The following is a 12320-nucleotide window of genomic DNA, read 5'->3' as shown; positions in this document are numbered from 1 at the left end:
CCTTTAAAATCTTTCCCATTGCTTGTAAATGATCAGAAATTGTTTGCTGAGCAACGTTTAATCTTTCTGCAAGTTGTTTTTGAGTTTGACATGCATCTTCATCCAATAATGCTTGTAATTGTTGGTCTTTAATCTTTTTCGGTTGACCTGGACATTCTTTGTCTTTCATACCAAAATCATCATGTTTAAAGCTTTTAAACCAGGGTTCACACATATCTTGAGATGGAGTATGTTCACCATATGCTTCCCAAAGTATATAATAACTTTCAGCAGCACTTTTCTTCAAAATAAAGTAATGAATTAAAACTTCCTGCAAATGCTTTTTTTGGCAAGAAATTCAACATTTTTTAAGCGTAAAAATATCTATGATATTAACACCTTCAGCAAATTTGACATATGAAGTTTTGAAGCTTGCTGTCAATACAACAAAATAACAAATATATCAAATCACATATATATCAACATATGTGTAATTCCATCTATTGAAAAAAAATCCGCATTATTAACCGGTACACCTGGTATAGTGCAAGCACCCTCCCTTTCCTTTTAATGACTTTGCCTTTAATGCAGCCTGGCTTTAATCATGCCTTGAACTTTATTTTAAAACTAGAGGTCCGGTGCACTAAATTCGTGCATGGGGGGAGGGTGTGTCTGGTAGAATCGGGCCTAAACGGGCAGTCAGACATCCCTCTCACAATCCAGGACTGCTGGCTCCCAACTGCTCGCCTGCCTGCCTTCCTGATTGCCCCTCACCACTTCTGCCTACCAGCCTGATCACCCCCTAACCACTCCCCTGCCAGCCTGATTGATGCCTAACTGCTCCCCTGCCAACCTGTTTGCCCCTAACTGCCCTCCCCTGCAGGCCTGGTCCCCCCCAACTGCTCTCCCCTGCAGGCCTGGGTCCCCCCCAACTGCCCTTCCCTGCAGGCCTGGTCACCCCCAACTTCTCTCCTCTGCCGGCCTGGTCACCCCTAACTGTCCTCCCCTGCTGGCCTGATAGCCCACAACTGCCCTCCCTTGTAGGCCTGGTCCCTCCCAACTTCCCTCCCCTGCCAGCCATCTTGTGGCGGCCATCTTGTGTCCACATGGGGGCAGCCATCTTTGACCACATGGGGGCAGCTATCTTGTGTGTTGGAGTGGTCAATTTGCATATTACTCTTTTATTAGATAGGATTAGAGGCCTGGTGCACGGGTGGGGGCTGGCTGGTTTGCCTTGAAGGGTGTCCCAGATCAGGGTGGAGGTTCCCTTGGGGCATTGGGCAGCCTGGGTGAGGAGCCTGTAGTGGTTTGCAGGCTGGTCACGCCCCCCGGTGACCCAAGCAGAGGCCCTGGTATCTGGTATTTATTTATCTTCTATAATTGAAACTTTGTAGCCCTGAATGGAGGCCAGGGCCGGCCACAGTGTGTGGGAAGTTTGGCTTCCTCCATTGCTGGGGAAACCCAAGCCTCCTGCTTGCTCCGTGGCCACAACCATCTTGGTTGGGTTAATTTGCATACTCGCTCCTGATTGGCTGGTGGACGTGGCTTGTGGGTATAGCGGAGGTACGGTCAATTTACATATTACTCTTTTATTAGATAGGATGCTGGGTTCCAATGCTAAAAACGACACTATCAGGAAATAAATCAGATGCAGTGGTAGGGGTTTGGCCGGCCTCATAGCCACAGGTATCTGAAAAGAACCACTGGCACCACGGGCTCAGGGAAAGGCAAAAGGACAAGGGCCTGGTCTGGCCTCGGCAGAAAACGATTCCTTGGAGGAGCCCAATGACCTCAGGCACTTCAGCAATGCAAATGTCTGCCTAGTGCTGGCCTTTTTTTTGTTCTTACTAAATCTTAAACTAATATTTGAAGCCAAAAAAATCTTTTGTGATTTTCCTCATTCTTATCTTTTAATCATGCTCGTTACATTTTTCTATTTTAAAATATTTTATGTAGTCAGGGGTCAATGGTGGGAAAAGGGGGACATATGTAATACTTTCAACAATAGTTTAAAAGATATTTTATGTAGTCAAAAATGTAGACCATATGTGTAAGTCATAGAAAAAGGATTTTTTTTTTAAAAGGATGCTTATGTACTTACTATTAAGCCTACAAGGTAAAATTAGCATTTTTCAAGCTTTCTAGGCCCCATTTCTAGTTGTAGCCCCTGGTTTTTTCCTATTTTTTCCACAAAAATATCCCTAAAGAATATAATGATTAATTTTACTTGCTTTTTCACTTTATACACATGGTCATGAACTGTACATAACATTCTGCAAATCTTTTTTTGTTGTTGTTGTTGTTGAACATTATGCTGAAAGTTATGACGAGGTTGACTTTACTGCAACCATTATGAACAATGTTTTGGTGTACACTAGTGTGTTTCTAGAGAGCATACACACAGAAGTGAACTTATTAGGCCAAGGAATTTACACATCTTCCATATTACAGGACAACACCAAATTGTTTTAACAAAAATAGTTGTATGAGTTTTCTTTTCCTACATGTTGGCAATCATATGAAACTATCTTTGCCAGTCACTTTATTTTTGTTAATAACATTGAATATTTATTTGTGTTCACCAACCTTTGGGTTTCCTCTTTTGCGAACTGACTGCTTATGCTTTTTGTCCATTTAGTTGTGCTTTTCTATTATTCATTTGAGTTCTTAAGTATATTCTGGATAGCAACCTTTTCTCTTAATTATATGGGCTATAAATATCTTCTCTCAATTTTTGGCTTCTCTTTCTAAGTTCTTAATAATGTCTTTTGAAGATCTGATTTTCTTAGTATTACTGTGGTCAAATTTATCAAACTCTTCATATGATTTGGAATTCTGCATCTTAAGAAACCATATAAACATTCTCCTACATTTTCTTCTAAAAGGTTTAAATATAGCCTTTCATATTTGAATCTTTAATCCATTTGGAATCTATTTCATGAAAGCTGTGAGATCGGGTCCAATTTCATTTTTCTCTATATGAATGGTTACTTTCCTAGCACCATTTGCTAGTCTACCCTTTCTCCACTAATGTGCAGTGTCAGTTCTGTATTATTCTAAGATTGGCACATGTGGGTCAGTCTGTTTCTGGACTCTACTCTGTTGCACTGGTCTACTTGTCGATTGCTGAGACTACACCTCAGACTCAATCATTATTCCTTTCCAGTGAATCCTGGCATCTGAAAGAACAAGTTCCCTGGCATGTATTTCTTCAGGAGTATCTTGACTACTCTGGGCCAAGTGTTGTTCCATATATGTTTCAGAAACAACCTGTCAAGTTCTAAAATAATAATAATAAAGATTCCATTTAAATTCTAATCAAAACTGTGTGGAGTATACTAGTATAGATCAATTTGGCATAATGGCATTTTTTATCATTTCCTACCTCTTCTGATTTATATAGGTCTTCTTGAATGTCTTTCCATAGGTCTTGAGGTATCTTGTAAATAATTGGTATCTTGTAAAAAAATCAGAGATGCTTCAACTACAATGATAACACATAATCCAGCTCCTGTTTTGCCTCAATACTGTCAATGGGTCACAATGCTTACAGAATTAAGTATAAACTCTTCTTCAGGCATTGAAAGCCCATAGTTCCTCCAAGAATACCCTATGGCACAGCATTAACATAAGATTCCACCTTTAACATAAAGTCTACAAATCAGGAAAGTATTATTCCATTTTTATTCATTTTTCTCTTTTCTTCAAAGTCCCTCTCATCTCTTAAAATGTATCTTATCTGTCTTATATCAAACCCTTTATTATCTCCCTCACCCTTGGTCCCAGCCATCCTACAAATCATACACCTTGTTGCACACTGAACAGGCCCAAAACACTGTTCTTTCTGCCATGTAGCCACCCTTCCTCTTACAAGTCAGTGTACCACCAGGCTTCCAGCATTCCAAGTAACTTTTTTAAAGGTGTGGTACTTACTTCTGACCCCTCACGATAGGATAATCATAATCTGCCTTCATATAGTTTCTACTACATGAAGTATCAGTCCTTGTCTTTCTTTTAGTATCTCTATGGAATATGCATACTTTTTCTTTAACAAACAGCCTTTAAAATACTTGAAGCTGGAAATAGTTTTATCATAAAGATCCTGGAATATCTAGAAACTTAGGAAGAACTGCTGTTTAGGTGACTTTTCTAGGGAATCTAATCCAACTAAGACTCTAACCGTTTCTCCTACCAGGATCTCTCTAACATGCCTGTCCTCTGCGTCTAATGCTGACTTAACTAGCTGGGCAGCCATGGGCGTATCTGGTCACTTCAGGGCACTTGGATACAATGTCGAGAACTCTATAAACCAGAGTCATCTGTAGACGTGAAACACGGCAGTAGAAAAAATTATTTTTCACATCTTGGAACACGTGTAAAATTATATTTGTCCAGTACACGACCACACACTTGAAGGGATTTAGGGTTTGTTATGGCTCTTGATGAAAAATAATTGCTATATTTGCTTTATATATTATAAGAAAAAAGCATTCAAGTATATTAAGTAATATATGTTCTATCAAAAATTTAATGAGATATTTGAGTGGCTTAGTTTATAGAGAGAACCAAACAAATGATGTTCAGTTATAACTTTAATGGGGTAAACTTGTGCATGGTTGGAAAAATGGTTTTGTCAAGAATTCAATATTGAGAGCCACATAATGAATCCATCCCAGCTGGGGAGCTCTGTCCTAGAAGAACATGGGTGCATGCGAAGAAATGGCGGCTTTATCTGCTCTTCCTTCCCTCTTTCCTTTCTGACTCCTTCACTCTCCCCTTCCTTTCTCCCTTCACTATTGCATCCTAACATTGTTTTCATTGACCTATAATTGATAATCCCTTTGCTTCAATGAGCCGCCTGGAGGCCTGAAAATATGCTAATCAACTCATACCATCAGTGAAACATCCAGTGCTTAGAAAGCAACTCAGAACTGGACAGTCCCCAGGAGGCAGGAGGCAGAGCACTGAGTCTGAGGGGCAGAAGCTGGGGAACTGACTGCAACCACTGGACCCCTCCTGTTGCAAAAATGTGTTTGTTGGAGGGATCCTTAAATGCAGAATAGCCTGTGTTTGGTCCACATTTCACTTCCTTTTCTAAACCTCTAGGACTTCAGCGTTCCCTAGCAACAGAGCAAAGGATCAATTCAGAAAAGTGCTTTCCAGAGCATTCCTATCTAGTTCCTGACCAAGCCATTTAGTTTGAAATTCTAGGAGATTTATCACCGACTGTCCTCAGCAGCAACACTGGAAGAGCACCTTTTGATATGTATACTACTAACATCGGAGATGACAGATTCCACCTCTACTGCACAAGCAGGGATGAGTTTCAGCAAGAATTAGTAGTCCCAGCATCTCACTGTGAACTGACACTGTTGCTAGGGAAACTGATAATTATGTGGCAAAATGGAGGGTGTAGAAAGGAAGAAGGGTTCAGAAGAAATGTGAGGTTTTGCTCTAAATCAGGATGTTAATAGTACAGTTCGTTGATCTTCTGCAGTCATATAATTTAATAAATACCATTAATTATATGTTTGACAAGATACAGATTTCTGAACTGAGAGAAAGGAACAGAAGTGAGTCGGAGTCTGGAGAGCTGCTGGTCACAGGTCATACCTTGTTCACACCATTCCGGGACACGTGTTTATTATAAGTGCAACTGCTTTTAGGAATTACCATGTTCCAAAACATGTTGATTGCTGACATTTTAGAAATCAATCTTTCAGAGTCCCAGACATAAACACTGTAATTCTCTAAAAGCTCTAAAGAACTGCCTTCTTTCACTTCACTGACTAAGTCATACAGCCTTACAATACCCTTTAGGTGGGGAAGAAGGAAGTGTTACTATATATATAATAGACAGTAAAACCCACCCCACTGAGTTGAATGACCTTAAGGAAGTCACATGGCTCTTCAGTGAATGGTAATGCTGGAGCTAAATACTCACATTTAAGCTGCCCAGGAGGCATTATATACAGATTATATCTTATTAAGGGAAAACCCTGAAAAAGGATATAAGCCCAGTGAATGGACTCAAGTCTCAGGCTACCACTTCAGTTTTAAATGAAGATTTCCAATACTTTTCATTTTAATGGCTAAGAGTTTAGTTCTACAAGTTAATGATATGATATAAACACTTGTTTATAAAAAAGAAATCTCATGGGGGCATTTTACTACACGAGAAAGACCATCTAAGAGTCAAACAGCTGTCAGGAGACAGCGTTACTGTGGGTCCAATCCCTGCCTGCAACTGTTGGCTCTCTCATGACATTGCTGCTGTATATTCTCTTATTCCCCTTTCCCCCCAGGGATTACTGGGGAGCTATTTTAACCAAAAGTTTTATATCCCCCTGTGTATTTATAAGTATAAATTTGTATGCATTTTTAATCTATAAATATACTATAGATATTAAGGCATTCCTTTACATTCGTATACACACAATTTATGTATAGGTGTGTATGTGTGTGAGAAAATCAGTGATTTATTTATGGTTGGTGTATGAAAGAAGACAACCATTTATATAGAAAATGTTTCCAGTATTTTGGTCCCATTATTTGGTCTTAAACAGAATAAAAGAATGAGAATTACATATAGGACAGCAAGAGAAAAGCACAAAACTTATGTAGAACCTCTTAACTCAACGAATTCCAAGAGCTGGAAGTAGTTATAAAAAAGATCGTTACTCTAGTGATTTAAAAATTTCAAACCTTACTCATTAATAGATAAGTAGTGTAGCTCACTCGAAATGAACTATCACTTCAAGGCAATTTATTAAGTCTATCAATGTTATGATGGTTTTAAAATAATATTTGGGCTTGCGTAAGTTGGAATTTTGTTTCTTACCATCAAAGCATTTACTTTTGATAAGACAAGTGCTAAATGATAAGTTCCTATTTTGATAAACCTTTTCTTCTTTCCCATGGTAGAAAGGCATTTTTAACATTTAAATCCCTGGATAAGAAAAAGAATGTAAAGCGAATTTTACAATCATTAAAAACAATGTTTGTCTAAACAAGGGTTAGACAAACCTTGACTCAGGCCATCTGGACAAGACATCTGCTTGACATCCACGTTCTCCATGGTGTCTCCCTTAGAGACTTCTCCAAGAGACGTTCTCCTCTCAAAGATGTTGTTGTTGTTGTTAACTTGAGTCCCATTTTGCTTCAGCAGCCTGAACACCTCAACCTCCAAATCTCTAATCTGAGAGAAAAAAAAATCCATTTCTAAAACTTGAACCCAGCACTCCCCTCCAAGTACTAAGCAAAACTATCCTATAATTTTCATGGCTTTGGCATATCACTCACTCGCACTTGCAGGCCTTGAACTTCCACAACATGAGCCTTTTCCAAATCTTCTATTTTCTTTCTTTCTGCTTCCTGTCTCTTGATGAAATCAAGTTCTCTGAAGAAGAAAATAACAGCTCTGATTGCATCAAACACTCCAGAAATGAGGAAACATGTGAACATGGTTATTGGAATCAATAAACTGGACAGCTATTTACATAAATAAAATTCAATCATAGTTAGAGAAAATGTATATAGCAATGAAAGCAAATAAAACATTTTAATGTAGCACAAAGTAAAGAAAAATGCCTTGATTCTGCTTACTATGATTTTCATTTGCAGCTCCTGATTCTAGAGCACCCATACATTTTGGAGCTAATAAACCAATGATCCACCTTGAGTAAGTTAGTAGAAATAATTACATGTCAGGTGGTGTCCCTATTAGCCTTTTAAAAAATTACATTTACAGAGTAATATATCTAGCAAACTGGTGAAACTGAATAGTCAAAAAATATTATAGTAAGATTGATTCCAATGAATGACTCTGGAAAAGGACTGGATGGGTCATAAAAACAGAGGGGGAGTTGTCATTTATTAACCTGAGGATAACAGGGGGAAAAGGAGAAGTATCTCCATTTTGAGAGCCTGGACTATAATATGCAAATTTATCAAAACTTAAAAAATTGTTACATGACAGAGTTATATTTTTGGCAAGAAAAGTTAAAATAGTGATGTACTGAATTCATTGTTACAAAGAGCAATTCCCCCCTTTTAAACAATACACTTTTTACAGCATTTTCTTTTAAATATTGAAAACATTATTTCCATGATAAGAAGTAACTGAGATATGGTGAATCTTACATATACTAGTATGCTTAGCTTCTAAGGCTTGGCATGGAAGGCCAGAAGAGGGCCTGGCATTCCTTTTTAATCGTTCTAGCTAGCTAGCAGTAACTGATGAAAAAATCCAGTACAAATCTCCCTCGTCAGTCAGTCTCCCTGAAATTACACCGAGATCCAACAGATGGAAGCAAAGCAGCATCCGCTCGAAAGAGCTGTGAAATCCAAGAGCAGACTGTGGTGCGGGTCTCTTACAGCAGGGAAGTGGCAGGGCAGGGGGTCTTGCTCATCAATGTTGATACCCTCTGTAGTGGGGAAATCCTGCAGTTACTGAGTCTAAGAATGGAGATGGAAACAGCCTCAGCAAGGCCCCAATTGCTGCTCTGCATGCACTACGGCCAATGGTCCTGCCCGACCTCAGCGTGGCTTCCTGCTTCTGAATTACAGGGATGTTTCAAGACGAGTAGAGATTTCAAATGTTTTAACAGTAACTATCAATGATTAACGATCAAAGAAACTACTTCATGGTGTAACTGGCTGCCAAAAAAATGATAAAACAAAGTATAATCTCCTAAAAAAAAGATAAAATTATTTTCCAAAACTTATGCATATATTTGCTTTAACTATGCTTCTTAGAGGGATAAGTCTGAGGTCTTCTTTTCTATCCCACTAGATATCACAAGATTATTGGATATAAACCTTTTTTATATGCATACTATTTTTTAGTCATTAAAAGTGCTTACTTTTGTTGAAAATCCTTGATCAATTTCTTTGCCTTGTTGTATTTCTTTTCCAAGGCCTGATACTGGCTTTGAGTCTCTTTGAGGTGTTCGTTTACTGTGTGGCATAGTGTTTGAGCCTCGATCCAGTAGCTCTCCAACTTCAACATTCTTTCTTTATTCTCTTCTATATTCTGTTGGAGTTGAGTTTTTTCTAGTTCCCACCTCACTTTCTCATTTTCTGCTGCCTGCAGCTGGATAAAAAAAAAAGAGTCAAGATAAAGATAATCTGGGTACTTCTGTACCAAAAATCCCCCACATTTTAATAGCATGGTTTTGATTAAATTCAATTGTTAGATATACTCAATCACAAAACACCTTGAGATGAGAAGCGAAAGCATTATTTTCATTATTTTATAGATTATAAAATGAAAGCCTTGAGAAATGAAATGCTTTGTCCAAGGCCGCACATCTGATAAATGACAAAACATGTGGTTGACTCCAGTTCCCATTATCTTCCCATCGCTGAATGTGGTCTGAAATTCTGTGAGCAGTAAAAAATGTCTCAGAGTTTGACTAGGTCTAGTCAATGAATTCCAGCAGATTTTTCTTTCGGTATTTTTTTAAAAACATATAATATGTTAAAATGTAAATGAAAAGGAGAAAGGGACAGAAGCACAGTGTGGCCTATTGGTTGGCGGGGAGGGGGACTCTGGAGTGGTTTAGATTTGAACCCAGCTGTCACTATTAGCCTTTACAAATTAATTAAATTTTTTCAATTACAGTTTAGAGGTGTTTTTTTAAAATGTATAATATGTAAAAAAGGGAGGGAGGGGAGACAAGCTGGAAAGGAGAAAGGGGCAGAAGCACAGTGTGGCCTGTTAGTTGGCAGGAAGGGGGCGCTCTGGAGTCATTACATTTAGATTTGAGTCCTAGCCAGGCCACTACCAGCTTTCCCCCCCATTTTATTTATTTTTTAAAATTAATTATTTTTTTCAGTTACAGCTTACATTCAATATTATTCTGTTTTAGTTTCAGAAGTACAGCAAAATGGTTAGTGGTGCTTTACAAGTGCTCCCCTCCCCATGCTTCAGGCAGCCACCTGGCCACCAGGCACAGCCATCACAATGCCTTTAAATCTTGGGCAAGTAACTTAAGTTCTCTAACTAGCACGTGCTTGGAGCAGCTTCTTGTGCATAATAATAATCTGATAAATGTTAGCTACTTTTGTTTTTATCCCTTTTGTTGATATTATTGCAACCTTTATTTCAATTGACACGAACACAGTTTTTAGCTCATTATTTTGCTGGCAGTGTTCAGAGCTTTATAAACCCCAATCTGCAGGAAAGTATAAAAGATAATGTAAGTTAAAATATAAATAATTGTTGAATTAATTTAAATCCCTCCAGTGGAACAGAAAGGCAGCTTCTTATCTCTGCTTCCGGGACAGTTAGGAATAGATAATAGTAGTCCCACCCCCTCATTTCTACAGAAACTCAAGGCTGATCCTTTAGGTGAGGGGTCCAAGGTCATGTATTCACAATAACTATCTGACCTTTAAACAAGTGTTTCATCTATTTCACACACCTCCTTTAAAGTTCAAAAGCATGCAGAGTCATTATAACCTATTTTCAAAATCCAAGACATTCCAAAATCATACAGCATTCAGCAAATTTAAAAATGTTATATAAATTTTAAACTAAATATACTGGCAAAACAGATTACAAAGTAAAAAGTAGTAAAAAAAAATTTCAAAATTGGGCATTGTGTTATCAACGGAGAGACATTAAGAGGCACAGTAAAGTAAGCTAATCTATGGATATTATATGCCAATATAATAATGACAAAAATATAAAACACTAATTTATAGGATTTTCTAAATTCAATGTTTATAGTCTAAAACATAAGCTTTGTTAAAGCACTTAAAATCACAGGGGAATCTCTTCCCTAATTGTAACCGACAATTAAAAAAAACAAACACTTCTATTCTTCCATTCTATGCCAAGAAACAATAGCAGCTTAAAACAGGACTGGGATTTTACTGCATCTTTTATTAAGCAATGTTTTGCACTCAAGTTGTTTATTTACCAACCATCACTAATTTAAAAATTATTATTCACAGAGCTTGGCTGATACCATGAATGATGTATAGGCATGTTTTGACTAAAGAGCTACAGAGTTATTAGCTGGGAATACCATTTAACCAAAATAGCCTTGCTAATTAATCTCCATTTAAAACACATGGAAAAACCAAAACAAGCGTTCAATGTGAACAGAAAAACAGATTGTTAATGGTGGAGGAGGAATTATGTTTTAATTTTAAAAATACCATAAATACGATAAAGAATATTGTTTTTAAAGTAATTCAAAAGGTATTTTTAAATCTCGGAAACTACATATTTGATGAAACTAGACACAATTCTAGGAATGTACAACTACCTTACAACTTACCAACTAAAAAAATGCCCTTTTGAGTCTTATAAATAAACTAAAAATACATAAAACCTTTCATCATGACCTGTTTTTCCCCACAAATTTAAATAATGTGAACTAAATGACTAAAAATTTCCAGAAGCATCTGGCACCTACAAGCAACTATTCATATGTCATATTAAATTTCATGATATTTAATTATTAGAAATTGAAATTTTTTTCTATGCAAAATTAATGTGCTATGTTAAAACACATTGTTTCTGAGGAATAAGTGAAAAATAAATGATTAAACCTATCTAAAATAAATCTACCTAAAATTAAAAAAATAATAAAATAAAACGAGATAAAATATTATAACTTGTGCATAAGGAATTAGTGGTCAAAATGTAATTGAGATTCATGAACCATTAAAAATATTCACTTTTTTGGGAAAGCTCCGAGGAAACTACATATGTGTAAATATGTATTTTTAAAATATTGTGCAATTCTCACTAAGGGGGTACAGTGGTGCTCACACCCCGTGGTGCAACTCGCACTGCCAGATTCATCCATGCATATAACAGCGGACATGAACCTGTGACATTTGTATTCTTTCAAAGGTGTGGGAACAAATCCTTTAGTCCCACGGCTGAATTTTAAAAAGTACAATTCAAACTCCATGTATTGACTGGTGCGCTTACCTTGGTCTTCAATTTTTGAATCTCTGCTTCTGTAACTGCATGTTTGATTTGCAACTGAAAATTGAAAAGAAAGAAATGTCGGAACTAAGAAAGTCTATCTATATTTTTCAAGTCTCCGCAACTAGAAGAATATCGCGTTGCGCAGCAGAAGGCCTAGAAAAGTGCTGCCAGGCAGCAGGTTGTATATTAAAATGCCCAATGCGAAAAATGACTTACTAGGTGCAAACTAAGCATACGCAGGGTCTATGGCCCACACTCCCTAACAGAGGATTAAGTTACGAATTTAATTGATCAGGGACCAAAGAGAAGAAAACACATTTGCTTGCTCCCTTTGCAGCTCTTCTTTAGGATTTGAATACCACGCCATGGTTTCCTTGCAGTCCTGGGA

General features: G+C 37.5%; 1 protein-coding gene across 10 annotated transcripts in view; it reads right to left on the bottom strand.

Annotated features, from left to right (window-relative positions):
- PPP1R9A (protein phosphatase 1 regulatory subunit 9A) overlaps nt 1-12320 on the bottom strand; it is a 232695-nt gene that overhangs the window by 30084 nt on the left and 190291 nt on the right. For all 10 annotated transcript variants that reach the window (XM_080663193.1, XM_080663196.1, XM_080663195.1 and 7 more), the window contains 4 exons: nt 11933-11986; nt 8844-9073; nt 7282-7378; nt 7006-7177 (listed from right to left, as the gene is read on the bottom strand). In XM_080663193.1, the coding sequence (XP_080519319.1) occupies nt 7006-7177; nt 7282-7378; nt 8844-9073; nt 11933-11986 (553 nt within the window). The remainder of the gene's footprint in view (nt 1-7005; nt 7178-7281; nt 7379-8843; nt 9074-11932; nt 11987-12320) is intronic.

Source organism: Plecotus auritus, assembly GCF_963455305.1.
Source record: "Plecotus auritus genome assembly, chromosome: 4".
NCBI lineage: Eukaryota > Metazoa > Chordata > Mammalia > Chiroptera > Vespertilionidae > Plecotus > Plecotus auritus.
Note: the sequence above shows the minus strand (reverse complement) of the source record. Positions and strands in the feature narration are given on the sequence as shown.